Here is a 22524-nt window from a genome sequence, read left to right as displayed (position 1 = left end):
AAGCTGGCCCCAGAGCTTTGGACTCTTCTCAGCTTCCCATCTTGCTGCAGAGGCCTGGGATTGCAGATGAGTTCTCCCACGCCTGGTTTATAAGTGGGTTCTGGGGTTTAGACTTAGGTCTTCATGCTTGTTTGACCAGCACCATTCTCCACTGAGCTATCCTCCTAGTCATTTAAACAGCATGCTGTGCCTAAATGTCATAGGGTTCAAAATAAGCTGCTTTTGTTTGTGGTATGTATGCCTTAAGTAGAGTTGGTCATCTTTGTGACTGGACAAGATTTTTATCTTCTTCATACTTTAATTTAATTTAATTTTATTTTTTGTCTCAGATTGTTAACCAGGCAGTTGAGGATGGCTATTTCAGTTTGAAAGGTCCCTCTCTCCCTCCCTCCCTCCCTCCCTCCCTCCCTCCCTCCCTCCCTCCCTCCCTCCCTCCCTCGCTCCTTCTCTCCCTCTCTCCTTCCTTCCCTCTGTCTCTCCTTCTCTCCTTTCTTTATTCTAAATTACACCAGACTAAAATATATAAACTTAAAAAAATTAGGGTCTTCTACATACCAGGCAAGGGTTACTTACTTCCTTAGCATCTGGCAGGCTTCCCAAGAGCAGGGATTTGTGTTTATTTTGTTTACTTCTGATAGCAGAGTGTAGAAACAGAGTCTGGCCTGCAGTATTTATTGCCCAATATGTCATATTCAGTAAGTACTTGTGGAATGTTAGAGGAGCTTCACTTAGAAAAATTTGATGTTTTTGTTTTTGTTTCTTTAAGAATATGTAGAAATTCAGAACGTTTTGAATGCATTCTTTGAAATTTAGTACTTTATTTGTATTTTAATATCACTTGTACAATAGAAATGAATAGATAACAGAAAACACTTGTATTTGTAGGTGATAAGCAACTGAAGAAAGTGAGATAGTTTAGACAAATCTCAGTCTAATACTCTATTAATATCACAAAGATCCCTTGTCTTGAGGAAGATTCAAATTTTATTACAGTATTTGAGAGAAGGTACAAGTCCTACTTTAAATATTGATGCCAGTAACAGAAGCCTTAATTAGTACTTTTAATTAAGAAAAGATCCAGGGGACATTTGAAGTAGTACTTAATGCAAGCGAGAAGGTACATGAAATTGCATCAAGGCGATATGTTTTTAATGACTTTGAGAAATACCTTTATTGAAATCATATAGTCACCTTTTAGTGACTTAGTGGTTCCTATTGTAGTCATAGAATTGTCCACCATCACAGTCCCACTTTTAGAAACAGTTTTCTTTTTATCTTGAAAAAACCCATACACTCCTTAATTATTACTACCAAGTGTGGGTGTATATTTCAAGGAAATCATACTTTGCTAAAGCACGACTGTAAACATTGTTGGGAAGTCTTGGTAATTGATCTGGGAATAATATTGTGCTGCTTGCCCATTTTGATGTGGAGTAGATTGTAAACCCACAACACCTTACAGTAGGCAGGAACCTTGCCAAAGCAGCAGCATTGTGCCTCATACTGTGGCCCATGGTCTTGACGTCAGATTGTCAGGGTCTCAGCTGCTCATTGTGATATATAACAGGCAGACCTGCCAGGTCCTGGTTTAGTTCTGAAAGCTTGCTCTGTCCACAAGTCTTTTGCGCTCACCACACTCTTCCTGTGCAGGATGGAATCTTCAAGATGAGCCTTTCTCCAAACGGGAGCCTCCTTGCAGCAATCCACTTCTCAGGGAAGCTGAGCATCTGGGCCATTCCATCCCTGAAGCAGCAAGGCGTATGGAGTCAGGGTGAACAGGTGTGTCCTCCATTACAGTCCCTCTCCAGGGGGAGGTCCGACAATAGTGATTTCAGTTTGTCGATGTCTTTCTGAACTACACAGCTATTATTTATCCTTGTCTTTCTAAACCCATCCTAGTCTTAAGTCAGCTTATAGCATCACCCAATAAGGACAGGTCATGAATAGAAGGTTCTATGCATCAGTTTTCACTAGAAATATGGCACACTCTACATTTAAGCAAATGATGAAAGAATAAAACTCAGTTTTTAGGCTAGTGAATGCCAGATCGCTCAGCATATGTCTATGTTCACAGTATTTGTCATGTTCTTACTTTAGGAACATTCTGTTATTTGAAAGATCAGTCTCATATGTGACAGGTTAACAAATCCCAAATCACTCTTCCTGGTTATATTGTTCAACATCAGTTCAGTATTTGGTTATCTTTAAAAGCTTCTAGACAAGTCCTGTTTCCTTGCACTTGCACACCGAGCACCAGTTTCATCACTGCCCTTCAGATGTGCTTCACTCTTGAACTACAAATTAGTGCTTACCAGCTAGCCTGCGAAATAATTGATGAAGTCTTTCCCTGGTAAACTCTTAGCTTTTTAGAGGAATCCAGAGGACTGGAGACATCAATCACTTGGAAAAGGTGAAGATGGTATCTTTGCTATTATTTGAAGAGTTGACTTTGTCAGAGTCTCACCTGAGTCCTGGGAAGTGGTTACATTAGCTGTGTATTTTACATTGGTACTTTAGCATATGTAGTATTAAAACCTGGTGCACTCTAGTGAACACAAGGATTGGCTATAACTGTTCCATAAAATGGAATAGCTTATTCCTGTAACCATGGTAACATCATCATAAAACTATAATGTCGAATCTCTGCTGAGGTCTGCAGGAAGAAACATGGTAGGTGTCAGTCTGTGCCCTTAAGATAGTCATAGTCTTGCCAGGACAATTATAGAGAAAAGAATTAAAGTAATACTTTAATATTAAAAGGAAAAGCTCAGGGAGAGAGGTTTGGAATTGTAGTGTTGGAGAGGAGAATTCTTGGAACTAAGCTTGGCTTTTTAACAGAGCAGTTGGGTTTATAACAAATCTACTTAGTAAAAAGTGTTTTTATTCCCATTTTAATAGATGTAAAATAGTGCAAAAGGAAATTAATATTCTATTACTATGTGGTAAACTTAAGATTCCATCCTTTTGTCAGAATATTGGCTAGCAGTATTTATATTTAGAAGTTCTGTCTCTGTGAGATTGAGGCCAGCCTTGTCTACAGAGCTAGTGCCAAGAAAGCTGTTACAAAGAGAAACCCTGTCTCAAAAAACAAAGGAAAAAAAAAAAAAAGTACTGATATGTGTTTAAGCAAATGAGGTACTAGCATATGAAACTAATGTACTCAAGGAAGGGATAGCACCTTGCACCCTGTCTGGCTGACACACACTGATGTGCAGTTCATTATTCAGATACTGAAAATGTGCAAATGTAATAGCCATTATTCTGTAGGCATAATACTGCCATTTATCAGATGTGTGACCATGTGTGTACAAAAATCACTGTACTTCCTTTAAAGAGGAATCTTAGGTTCTGAGAAATACTTGGATGGCTGGACTTTTCTCATCTCTCCAGCAGTCATCAAGAGAGCCTGGCCCAGCATGAACCAGGGAAGGAATTTTAGGGAAAGAATGGACAGCCCAATGAATGAATTGATAATCGATTATATAGCAGTATGTAATATAACCAGCCTATAATTGTTTGAGAAGAAAACAGTGTTACCACTTCCCTGCACCTCTTTACAGTTCTTTACCGAAATTGTGGATTCAGCTCATCTGGGTCTTTTTTCATGCAATTTGCCGCTTTATTAGTTTTTATAATGTACTTTGTGTGATTGAGTATTTTCTCTGTGAAGACTAATGATTAGAGATAGTTATGGGAGTGCCTATTCTAATTTACTTTGTATCCAGTTTTGAGTTGATTAAATACTTTGGCTTTCATCGTCAGTGTGAGGAATCCATCTGGCTGGAAATCTCTGTGCTAAATTTGTTCATGTCTAGAAGAGAGTAAAATTGTTTCAATAATTTTCATTTCAAACATTTCCCATATGTTATGTTTATATCTTTACATCTTGTTTTTTTGTCTTAATTTTTCTGTGAAGTTTTATTACTTTCCAACCTATACTTGTGTGTAGGTGTAGAGAGTGAAATAGAAGCTTATCTTTTCCATTTTAATTTTATTTTTCTTTGATACAGAGTAGGTGTTGGACTAATTTTGTTAAATGACGAATCAATGAAGGACACGTGGAAAGGCAGTGGCTTGTGTGATTAATCTTGTTAGAACCCACAGCTCTTATCACAACTTCACTAAACTGTGGACTCTGGTGAATCAGCACTGTCTGTATATACCTCACTGTAAGCTCTTCCAGGGACTTTGTATATTAAACACTAATAAATATTTGTACAGTGAATGCACACTAGAGGCTGAGACTGATTCTAGTGGTGAAAACAAACAAACAAAAGCCCCAGGAAATAAAATCTTTAAATCTAAGAAAACATTGTTTTACTTCATTATGGCAATTAAACCTATCTATAAACAAAACATGACCATATTCTTAGAAGAACATGTTTGGGCCACTGCTATACTTCAAAGTGTTGTGTGTTTGCTTTTTGCAGACACAAAGTGGGCAGAGAGGTCTGCTTCTTCACCTCACTGGTGTGTTAATGTGAGGGTCACACAGACCTGCATAGCCAAAAATAAGTACATAAGAGAAAAGTACAGCACACGTTGTTAATCAGTGACTTTCTCCTGCAAGGGATGGGAAAATGTGCTGTATTTGGAAAGAAAAAAACAAAAAACAAACCAAAAAAAAACACAAAAAACAGTGTGTTTCTGTTCTCAAGCAGAATCTGTAGGCAGATTCTGGAAAACTGGAAAACTGATTGTATTTATTTATTTCTCTCTCTCTTTATTTTATTTATTTATTTATTTATTGCTATTTTTGGTTAGTGGTTCCAGAATCTCCTCAGGCCTGAGAGCAAGTCAGCTTCTTTGTTGTCCAGCACTGAGTGCTAGAAACTGGGAGTGGAATAAGGGTGATAGCGGATAACTCCTAGGACAGCCATGCAAAATGTGATTGGACAAAAAGGTTGTACTTACTAATAATAGACCTTGGGGGGGGGGGACACCAGCAAGGATTCTGTTATCCTTCTTGGCCTTTCTTTTGACACTCTCCACCACAGCTGTGTGTGGTTAGACTCAGGGGCAAGAGAGTTTACAGGTAAAGGACCTTGTAGGCTTTATGGCTCTCTTTGGAGCAGGAACCCTAATTTTCTGACCTCCTTGTGGAAGAGGAATTCTGGTCCCTGTGACTCACTTTCAGGGAGAATGAGGGTCTGGGATAGGAAGGCAGGAGATGGTCAGAGACATATTGCTTTAGGTGTCCATCAGTTCTAAGTCATCAGCCTAAGGTGATGTACTGTGGAGTGTGGTGTTTTGTCCTCAGCGCCAACAGATAACAAAAAGAAGGAAAGCAAGGCTGCTCCTTGGACTGTATACATGCAGTTTTAAGAACAAATGGCCTGGGGAATGCTTCCTTGTGGGTTGTGAGCTTCTAGGTGGGCATATCCATCTGTGTAGATTGAAGGAGTTTGGAGTATACTCAGACCAGTGTTTACTCATAGCAACTTAGCCACTACCTCCTAGTGTGGGAACTTGTACAAAGAATAAACTGGCAGTGTGGCTAGCTTTCACTTGTTTCAGTTGTCTACTTTCTGGCTTATTTGTTGTATGCATGTTGAGGCATAGTTCTTGTCTGTGAGCATTAGGCACAGACACATCTGTGTTACCAAACTCCTATGCCGAGGACTTGCATTGGAGCAGCAGAGATCAAGGGCAAGCATCATTCCTACAGTTTTCTTTTAATTGTAAGAATTTCCTGGGTCTTGGCGAGTTTCACATAGTTTTCTTACATGTTTGATTCAGTAAATTCTGTACCAACCTTTTTATTTAGCCAGGCCACGATGAGCTAAATCCTGATTGGAGGTTGTCTCCTGAGAAGAGGAAGAAAATAAAAGGTGAGTGGGGGTAAGAAATGTGTTTGCTACAGCTCTGTAAGTTTCCACTTATCACTTAAGTATTCTTTAGGTGTATAAAGAAAGCCTCTAGAACCTCTGTCAATTACCACTTGTATCCAGTTTTGAGTTGATTGTAGCAAGGCATGCAGTCCCCCCCTCCCACTTTTGTTTGTTTATTTGATAGGCTTATAGGTCTTTCTCTTTGAATTTTTTATATACTGCTATATTTGAAATAATTTGTTTTCTCAATTAAGCTGATACCTGTAAGTGGAGAAAATAAAGATTTACTATGAAGTGAAAGTAATTCTTTAATAGTAGATTAAAACAGAAGAAATGAGCCCCCCCTTTTTGTTTTCGATATATGATATTTTTCATGTGCTGGTGAATTTGTTATGCAAGTACTTTATTAAGAATTTCAGTTAATGGTTTTCTCTTTTGTCTGTCCTTACTGTGGTTTGCTATCAGGCTAATTGTGGCATGATGGGAGTATGTTTGTTGCTGTTCTTTTCCTTTCTATATTATGGAATATTTGGGAGAACACTGATGCTTCCTCATTAAAGGTCTGGTGGGATTGGGCAGTGACTTGCTCCCACCCTGGACTGGCGCTTATGTTGTGAGACTCTCAACACTGTTTGAGTCTCATTGTGCAGTCTAGGTGGCTTCACATGCTTTTGTCCTCTCGCTTTAATGCTAGTAGGTCATGAGTTTAGGAATTTATCCATTTCTTCTCAATTGCCACTGTTGTGAATACAGGTTTTCAGTGTATTCTGTCATAATCTTCTGGAGTTTGATGGTGCCTATCACAGTGTTACTGTTTGGGTCTTCTTCCTTTTTTGGGTTAGCTTGGGTAACCAAGAAACTCTCGTTTCTTTGAATCTTATATTGTACTTTTAGTACTTCATTAATTCTGGAATCCTTGTTAACTTTTAGTCTTCTGATTTTTTGGGTTGGCTTCTTTTCACCTGAAACTTTAACATACTCTATTGTTTATTTGAGATTATTTAGTGTTACAAATGCAAAAGCTTATAGCTATGTAAAACCACCTTTGCTGGATCACAAATAGTCTAAGCTGTGCTTTTAGTTTCATGTGACTCTAGGAATTTTTAATTTCCTTTCTGATTTCTTTAGTGGTATATTTACACTTCAAGAATGTTCAATCTCTGTGAATTTTGTAGTTTCCACTGTAATATGGTAAGATACAAGAGATGATTATATTTCTTGTTTTATTTTTGGTAAGATTTGCTTATGGCCTAATGTAATCTGTAGCCCATGGCTACTGAGAAGAATGTAGATTCCAGAATACACTTAGATGTCACCTCAGTCTATTTGATATGGTGAATTTTGACTCTGAAGTTTATGTCTTAATAGTTTTTGAAGGGGTTTGTCTGGATGATCTGTCTATGGTTTAGAGTGAGGTATTAAAATGGTATATTGTTCAATCTGAACTTGTGTTATCTGTTTATTGTCTAATAGTTTTTTATGAAGTTGTGTTTGCTAATGTTCAGTTCATATACTTATAACTGTCATATATTTTACATAGATTGTTCCCTTTATTAATATATAGTAGCCTCTTAAAAAATCTCTTTGACCAATTTTGTCTCCTTTATCAGATGTTGTTTTGGATTATAGTAACTTTCAACCTTTTGCTATTAGTCTGTGTGGTTGTGCCATTGAGTTGTGTTTTGTAGACAACCCAATGATTCATCTTGGCTTTTAGTACAACCTGCTACTGAATTTCTAATTGGAAAGTTAGATCATTTATCTTTATTCCTTTTTTAATGATTTATTTATTTTCATTGTATGTACATTAGTGTTCTGCCTGCATGTATGTCTGTGTGTGTGGGTTTCACATCCCCTGGAAGTGTAGTTACAGACAATTGTGAACCATCATGTGGGTGCTAGGAATTGAACCGGAGTCTTTGGAAAGAATAGCTAGTGTTCTTAACCTCTGAGCTATCTCTCCAGTCCCCATTTTAAGCCTTATTATTTATAGGGGTGTGCTGAATTATGTAATTTTGTGGGTTGCTTACCTGGTTGGTTCAATTACTGAGTTGGACATGATTGATTCTTTCTCTTTTGTTCTTCTCTTCCTCTCATGAAATTTATTCTTTCCTATGTTTTTATTAAAACCACCCATATTGTGTAGGTGTCTATTAAGTACCTTCTGCAGTGCTGACTTGGTAGGTAGTTATTTTTTCAGTTGACACTTACCTTGAAATGCCTTCATTTCTCTATTGATTTTTTTTTAAGTTAACTTTATTGCATGTAGTAGTCACAATTGGCAGTTATTTATTTTCAGGACTTCTCATATCTTCTTGTTCCATTCTTTCTGTTTTCTTCTGCTGAGAGGTCAGACATGAATTTTGTTTTTTGTCTTTGAAAGTGGAGGTTTTCTTCTTGGAACTTTTAATATTGTTTGTTTTCTAACCTTATCATCTTGAGTATATAATGGAGCAGATTGATTCTCAATTTAAGTTTATTTTGGGTTCTAGCTGCTGTTGTGCTTGTAGTCGTGTCTTTTTCCTTCTTTCTTTTTGGGATGCCTGAGGCTTCCATTTGAAGAAATGTCTTAGGGTAATCTTTTTTTTTTTTTTTTTTTTTTTTTTTTTTTTTTAGTTGTTTTCAGTCTGACTAATTTTTAAACATCTTTTCTTTTTGGGTTTAAGTATGCTTTAAACTTTATGACTTACTGTTATAGGTATCATTGGGTCATATCATATCCATTGTGGAATAATCATCATAAAAAAAGTGCTATGAAATTAAAACAAAATATCATGACATTTCCTTTTAAATCCCTTACTTTGGTGACCCATAATTATTTTAGTATCAAAGTTCTTTTTTGCTCTTAATTTTTTTCTCTATTAGTTAAATGTTTAGGAGCATATCAACCCTGGAAGCTGTTATTTCTAAAATATTATACATTTTTATTTTTAAATATCTCTGTCTAAAAATGACAGGAGTATATTTTCAAAGATGTTATAACATTGTATATGTGGAATTTATGTACATCTACTTTTTAACTTACTATGCTGAAAATGGTTATGTATCTCATGAGTATAAAATTACATTTCTGATGAGTTGTGTCCTATCCTCCTACCCTGTAGCCCCCTTCCCCCTTTGAGTTACAACCTAGGGTCCTACAAATAAATGCTAAGCAAGAGCTTTGACACTGACCTCTAGTGTTAGTGTGTGTCATTGTTTTGAGGAAAAGGACCTTAATTTGCTTACTTTGTCTGATTGTTGCCCCTTAGGCATTTCTTAAGTCAATTACTCTACCTTTTCTGTCTTTACCTGAGTAAGAAGGATGGGATGGGGGTTGGTGGAAGAGACAGGGGAGGACTGGGAGGGTGCAGGACCTGGGATTGATAACTAAAACAAGCTTGTTTCAAATTTAAATAAAAAATTATTTATATAACAAAAAAGAATTTTAATGGTGATTTCTGTTTTATTTTTTTCTTTTACTTTTAAAGGCATCTTTGAAATATGCCAAATATGAAATATCTTGGAGTTTAAAATATTACTTAACGATTTTGCATTTAAACCACATTTGCAGATGTATTTATGCACAGTTTCTTTTTTCATTAGATAAAGAATCCTTTTATCCATTGATTGATGTCAATTGGTGGGCAGATGGTGCAGTGACCTTGGCTCGATGCTCTGGGGCATTAACTGTTTCATCAGCAAAAACTTTGAAGAATTTACTGGGAAAATCCTGCGAGTGGTTTGAGCCATCCCCCCAAGTCACTGCTACCCATGATGGGGGATTCTTAAGTTTGGAGGTGAGGTTTCTGTCTTTGAGAAGACAGCTGCACTAAACTGACTGACCTTTTATTTGTGTGTGATGTAGTTCTGTGTTTAAACATAAAAGTCTGTTATTGAAATATAATATTGAGTATAATGTGAAAAATCTCATCATCCGTGAATTAAATGCATTACATTGCTAAGAGGATAAAGAACATTTATACTTATTTTGTTTCTTTTAAGACATTTCATCTTCACTGGACATGATAGATTTTTCTTTTTTTCTAGATGAGTCATTTGAAAATATAGAATGCTGTCATTACTTCCCAGTTAGGAACTACTTAGTGTTTGTGTTATTATTTCCTCAAAGTATGGTTACCTAAATTTATTTTTTCTTTCAGAAAAATGTTGTTTACCACAGTGAAAGGGTTGAAAGTGTCTTTATAGCTGTGTTTGGTCGTTTAGAGTTCTTATTACATTCTTTCAAGAGTGCAAAGCTATCTCTGTAGCTTTACTTCTTCAGGCACACTGAGAGGCATTCCTAGGTCTGAAGTTTACTATCCAGTCAAAGATCTTCCTTACAGAAAACCAAAGTGTCAGTGCTGAGCCAGTTCTGTTAAGTCTCAATGGAAGCTGGTGGACAGGGACATCGCATGACTATTCTTGGCTAACAAAATTCAAAACTTCATTCCATTTTCAAAATTGTCTTCTTGTTTTTATGCATCAAGTACAGACACATTAGAAGTTAAGGAAACTCACATTCCCAATTCTTTTAGTTCTGTGATGTCATTGCAGATATTTATATTAGTGTCCTGTTATTAAAGTGGTCTTTGGCTTTAAAGATTTGGAAACTGTATGGGTGTGTATATCTGAGTCTTTGATTTGCTTTGTTTCCTTTGGATCCATTGTGAATCAAATCAGAGTAGAGTTAAAATAATTTTTCATTAGCTCTTAAAAAATCCATCTTTCATTTCTTATCATTAATTTTACATCTCACTTTTCAATTTAGTGTGAAATTAAACTTGCCACCAAACGATCTCGCGTGGAATTGAGAGCTGGAGAAGAAGAAGAAGGAGAAGAGGATTCTGACTCTGATCATGACACATCTGCTAAGGCTCGCTATTTTGGTTACATCAAACAAGGACTTTACTTGGTGACAGAGATGGAGAGGTTCGCACCTCCAAGGAAACGGCCACGAACTATTACTAAAAACTACCGCCTTGTGAGTCTGCGCTCCACAACTCCAGAGGAACTTTATCACAGAAAGGTGAGCCATCTGTTCTGTTGCTCCTAGCTCTTGTTTATTGCAAAACTGTATACTATTTCAGTAACAGAAGAAATTCAAAGAGGGCAAGTTGGCTCCTTCACATGTTAGAAATGCCAGTTCTGTAAACTTTTAGAATGCCCCCTTTCTAACTGAGTAATCAAAATTGGAGTAGTGGACCAGAACTCAGGGGCTAGGAGACAGCCCAGGGAAGTAAGCAAGAGGACCAGAGTTCAGATGCCAGTGGTTAGCTAAATACTTAGAGGCTATGCAGCCTGCCTCTTGTCTCAGTTTTGACCACCATTCGACTGTATAAGCAAGAACTTTTCATCGTGTTTGTTGAAGTGCTGAAGGAATTCCTGAGTTACCTGCTTCTCAGAATGTCTGTGAGCTTCTGGTAACCCTGTATGTGTACTCATAACTCGTTGCATAGGTCAGGACACTGTCTTGATCCTTTCTCTCATCAAAATGGCCTCATTGATAATTCATATCTGTTTCTTTGACAAAGATTGAAAGTGAAGAGTATGAAGAAGCCTTGTCTTTGGCTCACACGTACGGCCTGGATACTGACCTTGTCTATCAGAGGCAGTGGAGGAAGTCAGCTGTCAACATTGCTTCAATTCAGAATTACTTGGTATGTGTAAATAGTTGTAGTAACATGATGAAATTCATATTTATGGATTATCTTTTGTTTACAGAGTATTTCACACTGCTAATTTTTGTATAGGTAAAAAAAGTACTATCTTGAAAAGTTGTCAGAACATCTTTCTTCTGCAGCAGGATTTTGATACTAAAGATAGTGAATGTATACTTTCCCATAAACCAATTTTCTCTGTGATTATTTCCATTATTGAACCTCTCTTCACTGACATTGGTCAGGGCCTACTTAAGAATGAGCAGTCTCAATGAAGAGATTTGCATTTCTGGGAAGGAGAGATTAACCATAAAGGGCAAGGAGAACTTGAAGGAATACCTTCAGACCAAGAGACTTCATTTAGGAGATGAAGCAGTAGTTGGGACAGATTGCTCGGAAGAGGTGTTCTAGGATTGTTTTGGACCAGAGCTGGTCTCTTGCTTGGGTGCCAATGAGCTGAAGTGGTGGTCAAAATGTCCAAGCCTTAGCAAGCAGGACATGCACCAGAAGCAGGATATAGATTAGGATTGGCAAGTAAGTAGGGTCATGGTTGGCAAGAAAAACTTTCCAAAGAGCAGCTTCCCATGACTTTGTATACCGAGGTTAGCTTAACCCTGTGTGGTACCTCTTACAGTCTAGTGAAGGCGTAACCACATGGTGGTGTTCTTGGAGTTGTGCTTTGGAGCTAAGCATGCGCATTATGTTGGAAAATACCATATTTTACCTCTCTGCTCCATATTCTGTCTTGTACAACCAAAACACAATCTAGAGGCAACAACAAAAGATCTTTTTATACTTCTAGAAAATAGTACTAGAGCTTTGTGTTTCCCTGTGACTCATTAGAATTAGAAAAGAATGATGCTGTTGCAACTTTCTTGGTGTGGACCCAAGGCTGCCCTCTCTCCCAATTCTTTTCCCCACCCCTTTCAGCCTTTTCTTCTAGCCCATTTCCACTCCACTGTGACTCCCTCTAACCTACAGAGCTGCTCTCTGCCAGGGACCCACAGCTGCTGCCATGCTAGGCTGTGAGTCAAACTCAGGGATCTATGTAGAGGAGGAGGAAAAAAGATTATGAGGAGGTGGAAGATCAAGGATATAAGGTTCTTCTAGACCCTGCAGAACTGATTCATGTGTGAATTTACAGACATGTGACTCCAGTCACAAGACCTGCACATGCCCAAACCAGATAGGATCTTAGCATTGAGAAGAGGAAGTAGATACAAAGTCACACCCCTAACCTAGAAGCTATTTGTAAATGATATCTTCTGGGAAAGGGAAAAACCAGTTTTTTCCAATTGACTGTCACTAAGTGTATCAGCCACACTCCAGGGCAGGCCCCATGACCATTAGTAGTTGATCAACACATAAAGGACTTTTTTTTTTTTCATGTAGTGTTTTCATTTTGGTCCTTTTTGTCTTATTAGTCCTGCATCACCCTTGGAGAGACAGAGAAAAAGAACATGATATTGAGTCAGTAGGGAGGTGGGGAGCATCTGGGAGGATTTGGGGTTGAAGAAGCAATATGATGAATGTTTATTGTATAAAAAAAGTTTAAACAAACTAAGAAGCCTAAATTCTATTTGGAATCATACTTTTTATATTCAGTTGCAATCACCGATAGTGAATTGAATTAGTGCTTTTTAGATTGATATCAAGGAGCTACTTAGGACCATGGTCTTTTAATGACATGAATACAAAATGTCTAGTTATTATCTATAATTGTCTAGTTATTATCTATAATTATCTAGTTATTATCTATAATTCTAGAAAGCAGTCATCAGGCTTTATATGATGGCATCTGTTCTTAAATGCCTCTGTTTGTTTATCTTTTTATGTAGAGTAAAATTAAGAAGCGGTCGTGGGTTCTCCATGAGTGTTTGGAGAGAGTTCCTGAAAATGTGGATGCTGCCAAGGAGCTGCTGCAGTATGGATTGAAGGGCACAGACCTTGAGGCTCTCGTGGCAATAGGGAAGGGGGCAGATGATGGCAGGTTGGTTTTGGAGATCTATGCTCACCAGAAAGGTGATGTGGAGAAAAAGTAGGCTGAGACATTGGGCCAGGTAGACAGTAAGTCTCCGCTGAAGCTGTTTTATTTGACCAGTGTTTTCTTCCTTTTCAGTTAACTGTATTTGCAGGTGGTAATTTGGGGCTGAGGGCATGTCAACCTCTACACACACTTATTTCCTGCTGGAACTCTGTGCACTAACAGGGTGGAGTTTCCATGACAGCCTGTAGGGTCATGCTAAGTGTCTTTAGTGTTTACCTGCCTGATGAACGTACCCACAGGCATTTAACGCTATCTACATGCCACTTAGTAATGTAAGAATAGTGTTAAATTGTGGGACAAGCTATTGCTTACCAGATATTAGGGACTTTGTTGAGATATAAATAATAGTATATACCTGACAATTAAGTAATTTTAATGAGACTAGCATTTTTTTTTTACTATGTTAAGATTATAAATGTGATATTCCTATCTATGAAATGCAAATCAAGACCACAGCAACTTAACATTTAAATACAGTTAAACTGGTTGTTACAAAAAGAGAAAACCATTTCAAGTGTTAGTGAGGACACAGAGAAAGAAAACTCTTACGCAATTTTAGAGTATATAAATTGATATTAACCACCATGGAAAATGAAATGGGGATTCCTTGAGAAATTACAAAAGAGAAATGCCGCATGATCTAGTAATTTTGTTAGTGTATATTTATAAAAAAAGGAAATGAAAATATATACCCCTATTAAAACATTGTTGTTCACTATAGAGATGTAGAATCTACTAAGATGCTTATCTACAAATAAGCAGATACAGAAAATGCAACATATTCATACAATAGAATAGGATCATTATTTTTTGGCTACAAAATCATAAAGCCAGAGGCTGAAGGAATGGCTCAGTAGTTAAGAGCACTTACTGCTACTGCAGAGGACGTGAGCTTTGTTCCCAGCACCACACTGTACACCTCACAAGGGCCTTTAACTCTAGTTCCAGGGGATTTAATCCCCATGTGCTCAGGAGCACATATGCATATGCATACACACACACACACACACACACACACACACACACACACACACACACACACACACACATAGAGGATTACAGACAGAAGTAGTTCCAATTGTACCCTGATATCACCCTTATTACTCATGGTTATAGTGAATGAATCATGCTGTTTGGCAGAAGTTTATAAAAAGATATTTATTCTGTTTTGGTGGAAATTAACTTAGTTGAATAAATATAGGAGAAAGCAACTTTTCAGTACATGGAAAAAGAAAATCTAGCTAATAAAAATCAGCTGAGTTCTTTCCTCTTTGCAGATTCACGTTACCGGGTGATGTAGACATTGATAGCATCGCCTATGAGGAGCTAACCCCACCCGACAAAGAGTCTGCCAAGAGCAAACGGCAGAAAGAGCTTAAGAAGAGACGAGAGCTCCTCAAATTAGTGAACTTTTCAAAGTAAGCCGTTCATTACTGCTCATTGGGAAGTAAAATCTTTGGTCATATCCCTGGGCTCTTACTGTGTGAATTGCTAAGTTACTGCAGCAGCTAAACTTCTTGTTTAGCCCTCATGATTTTACTTACAGTTCTAAGAGCTGTAGCCCGAAGGGAGCAAGGATTATTTTTATGCTGTTTTGCTTCCTAGAGAAGTGTATGTCTGTAAATGTGAGCAGCTCATTGAATTCTTCCACTCAGGTTGACCCTGGAACAAAAGGAACTGTGCCGTTGTAGACTGAAGTTATTAACCTTCTTGGATCGACTAGCAACATATGAGGTAAGGGATGATGTTAGCCTATCAGTTACACTCATCTCTTCTGATACATACCATCACTGCCCTAGTGTCTGATATTTTGGTCTTTGAGGTTATATATATGGGAAAATTAATTTATTGAAAAAGAAAATTCTCTATTAGATTGGTTTTGGTAAAAATTGGAAATTGTAAAAGGTCAGAAGTTGTATTGTTAGACTAGAGGATAACAAAAAGGTTTTATTTCTAAGCACATATGTATTCTAGATTTAAAATCCTTTTTCATTTACTATTTGTTTATTTCCAGGTAATGGCACAGAGTTAATTCTAGAGTGGAATTTCAAAGCATTTTGAGTGTCCTTATAGAACGAACATTCTCACCCATTTTAATAATTTGTTTGTGAGCTGAGTTTAGTTGATTGATCTTTGATCTTTATCAGAGCCACTCTTGAATTTAATAGCAATACTTCTTTGTTTTTGGGGGACACAAGCACATATGCCCCCTGTTGGGCATTTTATTTACATTGTGTTGTACCAGTTTAGGTGGTATTTAAACATGGAAGTGGAAGCTGGGTGTTTGGCAGCCCATGTTCATAATGGTGGTAATTGTTTGGAAGCTGAGGCAGGGAAATTGTCTTGAGATTGATTTGAGAGCAGCCATGGCTATAGAGTGAGACTTTATTTCAGAAGGCAAAAGACAGGCAAAAATACTGGCTGGAAATCAACACTTTTAATAGATGTGAGTATTTTGGTTTGTGTATGTATGTTTGTGTTTCATGTGATCCTCTTACCTAAAGTTGCTCAGGTTTCTTCTTTTCCCATCTGGCCTTAAAGTCCAAGTCTCATTCATGCTTGGCAACTGCCCTACTGCTGAGCAATGCTGCTGGCAAACCGGAGATCACACATAGAAGGATGAAGTTAGAGCCCTGTCCCCTCTCACCAAGCATTAAAAAAAAAAAAAAAAAAGTCGGCATGGTAACCAGGCATGCTAAGCACCCAGCGGATAGGGGCAGATGGACCCGTGTAAGTTTGAGGCCAGCCTGGTCTACATAGTGAGTCTCAGGACAGCCAGAGAGAGCTACATAGTGAGACTCTGTCCCAACAACCAAAGAAAAAGGAGGAGGTAAAGGAGAAGAAGGCTGAAGAAAAGAAAACACTAAAAGCAAGTTCTTTTTGTGGCTGGTAAGAATGAGTCTATACTCTAAATGAGAAAACTGTGAAGAGTTCCTGATGAGTTCATTGGCTGCTGCTGGCTTGGTCGTTGGATGGTTATATTCCTTTAAAGTATATCCTTTTCATTCTAGTTCTGTGACATTTTGAGGTAATATCAAGAGTAAACATATTGGGAACTGCCAGTGTCTGTACAGTATGGTTCATTTTCATAATTCACTTTCGTTTTATTGGACGATAATATCTTAGAAAAGATCCTTGCATTGTTGAGTTTGACTGTATTGTTATTATATTATGATAGTGACCTTTAAAGTACTTTTGAGACCACTCTTTTTAGGAAATTAACCTTTTAGGAGTTTCTGTATTGGATGAATTTGGCTATTAAAACTGTGTAATGAGAATGTTTGGCTGCCATGCTTGCCAATTACATAGTGGTAGAGATAGGCTTTGCATTTTCATATTGGGCATGGCTAATGTTTTAATTCCATGCACATAAGATAAAGGTGAATTCATTTACATTTTACCTAGGTGCTTCCTACATGCCAGCTATGATGCTGTTGCTGGATGTAGAGAGACTTGTGAGCAGCAGTTTTCATGGAGTCCTCAGGACACAGATTTTTAGTGAAGGAAGCAGAGGAGAGAACTCTTCCTGGAGGTGCCCAAGAGGTCTCTATAAGGAACTCACCATCAACCTGTCCTTAAAAAGCAAAGGCAGATTTATAAGAGACAGAGGGTAGAATTCAGAGTTTTGTCTTATTTCCTTAACTCCAGAGCCTAGCATGTTATCTGACTCACTATAACCTTGTAAATACTTGTTCAAAATGCCTTCAAAATTGCCCTCATAGTCCATCAGCTGATGTCCCATTTCTTAGTCCCTAGAATTTGATAATTTTCTCACAAGTCCTTTGAGGCCATCATTTATACCGTGTGTGTGTGTGTGTGTGTGTGTGTGTGTGTGTGTGTGTGTGTGTGTATGATAACTGAGTCTATAGCATTAGGAGATCCTACTGATTAGGAGCTTGTGCTGATAATTGTAGGCCTAGGGCAAGATTGGAGATGGCATGTCCTTGACAATGTGGACTAGCTTGGTGTTTTATAGCAGAGAGAAGGAACATTGTTTGTATGTTAATGGGAATAAGTCATTAGAGGGATGAGGAGAAAGTTATTGAGTGGAAGAAAAAAGGCATACTTACATGATCACAAAAATAGAGTTGAAATGGGGTCCAGAGCATAAGCCGGATTTTGAGACATCGAAGGTTCAGAGGTGTGTTTGTTTTTGCCAGTCCTGAAGGAAGAACAGTCATATTGGTGCAAATGTAGGCAGTCTTGCAATTTTGGTGGGTTGTAAACTGAATTTCATCAAATAGTAATAGTTTAAAATTAATGTTTTCAGCTAAGAGTGGTCACTAAGGAATATGTTGGAAGTTTAGAAAATCTGTAAGTTTGTAAATGACTAGAAAAGAAAAACTCTTATAAGCAGTGCCCACTCTCCATTTGAACACTTTGATTTTAAGTTTGTCAGAAGTTTTTTAGTCTTTCATTATAAAAATTCAAACTTGAAGAGTGATTGAGGACAGTATGATGAACTCAGAGGTACTCCTTCACAACCTCAGACATTTTCAGTATATGTCTATCTTACAACCTTTAGGGTTTGCTTCCCCACATCTGCCTTTTTTCACTTTAATATGTTCATGAATATCCCAGGATCTGTATCTCTTATTAATATTGACTTTAAGAAACAACAATGGCATTATTATTTATATCAAAATTAATCCATTCATAACATGTGATACTGACTTCATGTTCGGAGGTGTCTGGTGCCGAGCAGATGCTTTAAAAGATACCCTTGGCTCACATCTGATGGGTTGGTGAGCTGCTGGTAGAAGGCAGGGGAAGTGTGTTGTTTGCTATATCTCCCAGTGCCTTAGGACAGGTTGAACACTCAGTCCCTTTGTGTTTGCTGAGTGAGTGAAAACCTCACTTGTGTTTAACCCCACTCCCTGTAACAGCAGTAAAATTGTTATATATTCTCATGTAGAGATGGTGGGTACCCATAACAGTAGCCATGGTAACTGTTGCTCATCTGTTGTTATCAGGTGGTTTTTGGTTGTCCTGCAGAAACCAATTTAATTTTCACTATTTTATGTTTATTTTAGATCTAAAATGTTAATGACACTTATAAACAAATATAGGCCCTAAGAAGGTAAAGTACTTAAGTTAGCAGTTGGTAGTTGAAATAAAACTAATTTGGGCCTTATTTATGTTGGCAGGCAGAGGTATAATGGATTTTAATATTTTCTTGTCACCATATTTAGAAGCCTATTTATTGTCACTGTTTCCCTCAGGAAATCCTAGGGGCACCTCATGCATCTGAACAGAGATATGATGCTGAATTTTTTAAGAAGTTCAGAAGTCAGAATATTGTTCTCTCAGCAAGAACGTATGCTCGGGTAATTGCTTTTTATAAATAGAGTAATTATGGTTATTAACACTAAATCTTCAAGCTGTGTAGTCAATGTTGGTGCATGCATATACTCTTACACTCTCTTTTCTTTTGCAATATTAACAACTGTAAAGAAAATGCTGCTGTATTTTGAAAATGTCATAATTAGAGTTTGAAAATAAAGAATTTCATTGTGTTAGGTTGAGAAACATGAAAATAAGGAAAAACAAAGGGTATTTCAAAATAACTCATCAAAACTGTATGCAAACTTTAGTTTTACGTTTTGAATGTTGCCATAGAAATCAGTCCTTTGTTTCTAAAGTTCCTAGTGCCTTGCCTTTCATCCAGGAGAGTAATGTTCAAGCCCTGGAGATCCTGATGACATACCATGGCTCCGATCTGCTCCCTCATCGCCTTGCCATCCTCTCCAACTTCCCAGAAACCACTTCTCCACATGAATACTCGGTCTTGTTGCCTGAGGCTTGGTATGCTACTCGGTTTTATCGATTATGATTCTACTTTTGTGTGTTGAATGGTAGGCACCTTACATCTCAAAAAATAATCTTTTCAAACTTAATTAAAATGAACAAAAATATATTTGCCAAAATAGGATCCCCTTCATATGGACTTGTTTTCTGCTTAAACACAATGTGTAGGCTGACAGTGCCTGCTTGAATTTGTTATGTCTTTCAGAAACTGAACTGAAGTTTTGATAAGATTAGGGTCTCTGCAGTGTTTGCGTTCTGCACTATTTCACAATCTTGTCTCTGATTGAAATCCCAGAGAGAGAAAGGTGAATTCATAATATCATTAGTTGGACTAATGTTCTTTATTCCACATTAAGGCTATTTGATAAGCAATCACAGAAGGTGTCTAGATTGTAAGCCAGTACAGACATCAAGCCCCAGTATTACCACTTATGCTCCCCTGGAGACCTCAATATCTCTTTTTATTTGTACCTTTTTTGGTTTGTTTTTTAGATAAGAGTCTCACTGGTCTGGGACTTGCCATGCAGAACAGGACAGCCTCTGGCAGTGGCTTTTGCCTCCGAGACTCTTGAGTGCTGGGGTCATAGGCCAGCATGACACATAGGCACACTAGCTCTTCTTTAAATGACACAAGGGTAACTGTGTAAAGTTGCTTCTTCCATTGAAATAAGAGGCTATCCTCCTACCCTTAGGGGACAGGATGACACTCCCTGTGGGTTTTCTACCCAGGACCCAATAGCCTGAAAGGCTCTTTTTGTTTTAACCCATTGAAAAGGCATTGTTTTTTTTTTAAATCTCTTTATTGAATTTCTCATTTATATCTTATTCTGAATGGCTTGTTTCATTCACCTGCTTATTGTATTCTCTTTGAATACAATAAGGAATTTGTTACATTTTTGAGTTCACTGATCTGTCTTGTAATCATTCTTTTGAATTCTTTGGGATTTAATTTAATTAACTGTTGTTGAAATCTGTTATTGTAATGTTGGTAAATTTGCAAGGAGTCATATTTCCTGGATTTTTTCATGTTTCTTAGGATCTGTGTATTTTGGGTTAGTTCATTGATTGGATTTTTGAAATCATCTGTGTTATTTTATTTAGGTGAAGAATTTTTGGGGTTCAATTGTGGCCAGTATGTTTGGTGTGTCGCTCCTAGGTGTGAGGTTTTTATTTCTCTCAGGAGCTAAACCCTCACCCAATATTCTTATGACATTGGATATAATCAGATTATGCCCCCCAAACTGCAAAAGCAGCCATAAGTGATAGTCTTAATATTAAATATAATAGTAGCCAATTCAAAATGATTGCCCCTTCAATTCTAGTAACTTTTGGAGAAGCCAAGAGAGTCACCTTGTACTGATTTATTAGTTATGGAGTATAGTAATGAAAAGAGAACCAGTTAAGGTTGACTAAGAATTAATGTTAGAGCAGCAGGAAAAATAGAAGAGAAAAAGTCAATAAAGGGAGAGTAGCAAGGACAGGTGAGATAAGGCAGCTCCAGTTTGGACAGAATGGCATCAGAATGCTGGAAGGTAATGCACACACAGGCTTAAATCGATCCTAACACCGAGGGCCGAGACAAGGGACCCCATTCCGAGGCTAGCCCGATCTCTTTTGGAGAAAGTAGGGGTGGGGGATTGAAACTGTATGGAACACAGCAGTGTACAAATCAGAACTGGTTACGTAGTGACTGTTCCTGAGACCTTGCGTGAATGATGGAAAAGTGTCTGCACTGCTTCTCCTTCTTGGGCTCCTGGACTGATGTTTTATGATCAGAGCAGAACCTTTGTGGTGTTAGGGCTCTTATGCTGACCTTCATGCTTTGTCTCCCAACCATAGTGTGTGGCTCCTGGGTCAGACAGTGGGTACTCCATTATTCTTGGATTTTATCTGAGCAAATTGGATATATGCATTTCTTTCCCAGAAAGTATCCTGAGGATAGTTGTCAGTAGTTTCATTTGAAGGGTTTAGAGTACCACTCAGAGTGAGCTTGACAGTTCTGGAAGTCTGGTCCATGCTTAGTAACATCTGGTTGTCTGTTCCATGAGCCTGGGAGGATGCCTGTTTTTCTCCCTCTTAACCAGACTGTTCTCCGTGGGTATAGAAGGACTCAGGGGAGGTGCTGAAGCGACTTGTGACTCACCATTTGCCTGTCTGTCTGTGGAGCTTGCATGCTGTACTGGCCAGGGCAGGCTGGTCCTGATTAACTTTTGTAAAGAGTTAGTTTTCATTTCAATTATGTGTGGGTATGTGTTTGTGGGTGGGGGTGGGAACACACATTTGCAAATGTCTATGGAGGCCAGATGTGTCTGATTCCTGGGATCTGGAATTACAGGCTGTTATGACCCCCCTGGCATGGTGCTAGGATCTGCACCAAAGTCCTGTGACAGCAGTGAACATTCTAAACTACTGAGCTGTCTCTGTAGTCCCTGATTAGCAATTTTTTATTGATTCAAATTTTATCATTCCTGTGGCCAGGAAGCATCCTGTAGGCAGGTTTTCTGTCCCACCTGTTAATTCCAAATAATCACTCAGAGACTTATTATTAATTATAAATGCTTGGCTGATAGCTTAGCTTGTCTCTAGCCAGCTCTTACAATTTAAATGAACCCATGTCTATTAATCTATGTGCTGTCCCAGCTTGTTTATCTCATCTGTGAACTTCCCATGTTGGTTCTTCTATGTTTGGTCCCTGACTTCTCCCACTCCGCGCCCCCCCCCCAGCATTCTCTCTGCCCTGAAAATCCTGCCTACTTATCAACCAATGAGCTTTTTATTAACAACAAGCAATGCATTTCACAAGGTACAGAAGAATTATACCACAGCAGCATCTAGTCTTGTGTTTTATATTGTCATTCTTAGATCATCAGGTGTACTTGACATTAATAAAATGTGATCAAGTGTTGTAAAGCTTTGAGGTTACATTTTTCTTTGTCACATGTTATGTATCATTTTATTAGTTAGCTATTATATGTCAGTTTTGCAAATATATTTACATTTTTTATTTTGAGTGGCTGTTTTCAAGCCCCAGAGCACATTTCTTAGTTAGGGTCTTTGTTTAATTAATATAAATGAGTTTTTATGTTTCATAATTTTGAGTACATATAGCACACTTAAGAAAGATTTTCTTTATTTCAATTTAGATTTCTCTACCATCTTTTTTTCCCCCTTTAAAACCTTTTCAGAATGATGACTGTAA

General features: G+C 37.8%; 1 protein-coding gene across 1 annotated transcript in view; it reads left to right on the top strand.

Moving 5' to 3' along the window:
* Positions 1–22524, top strand: part of Nbas (NBAS subunit of NRZ tethering complex) — a 261552-nt gene that overhangs the window by 42517 nt on the left and 196511 nt on the right. Inside the window, exons 12-21 of the mRNA XM_051181643.1 lie at positions 1651–1779; positions 5768–5831; positions 9417–9610; positions 10582–10839; positions 11345–11470; positions 13309–13460; positions 14795–14935; positions 15173–15251; positions 18740–18844; positions 19186–19322. Of these exons, the coding sequence (XP_051037600.1) occupies positions 1651–1779; positions 5768–5831; positions 9417–9610; positions 10582–10839; positions 11345–11470; positions 13309–13460; positions 14795–14935; positions 15173–15251; positions 18740–18844; positions 19186–19322 (1385 nt within the window). The remainder of the gene's footprint in view (positions 1–1650; positions 1780–5767; positions 5832–9416; positions 9611–10581; positions 10840–11344; positions 11471–13308; positions 13461–14794; positions 14936–15172; positions 15252–18739; positions 18845–19185; positions 19323–22524) is intronic.

Source organism: Phodopus roborovskii, unplaced genomic scaffold, assembly GCF_943737965.1.
Source record: "Phodopus roborovskii unplaced genomic scaffold, PHOROB, whole genome shotgun sequence".
NCBI lineage: Eukaryota > Metazoa > Chordata > Mammalia > Rodentia > Cricetidae > Phodopus > Phodopus roborovskii.
Note: the sequence above shows the minus strand (reverse complement) of the source record. Positions and strands in the feature narration are given on the sequence as shown.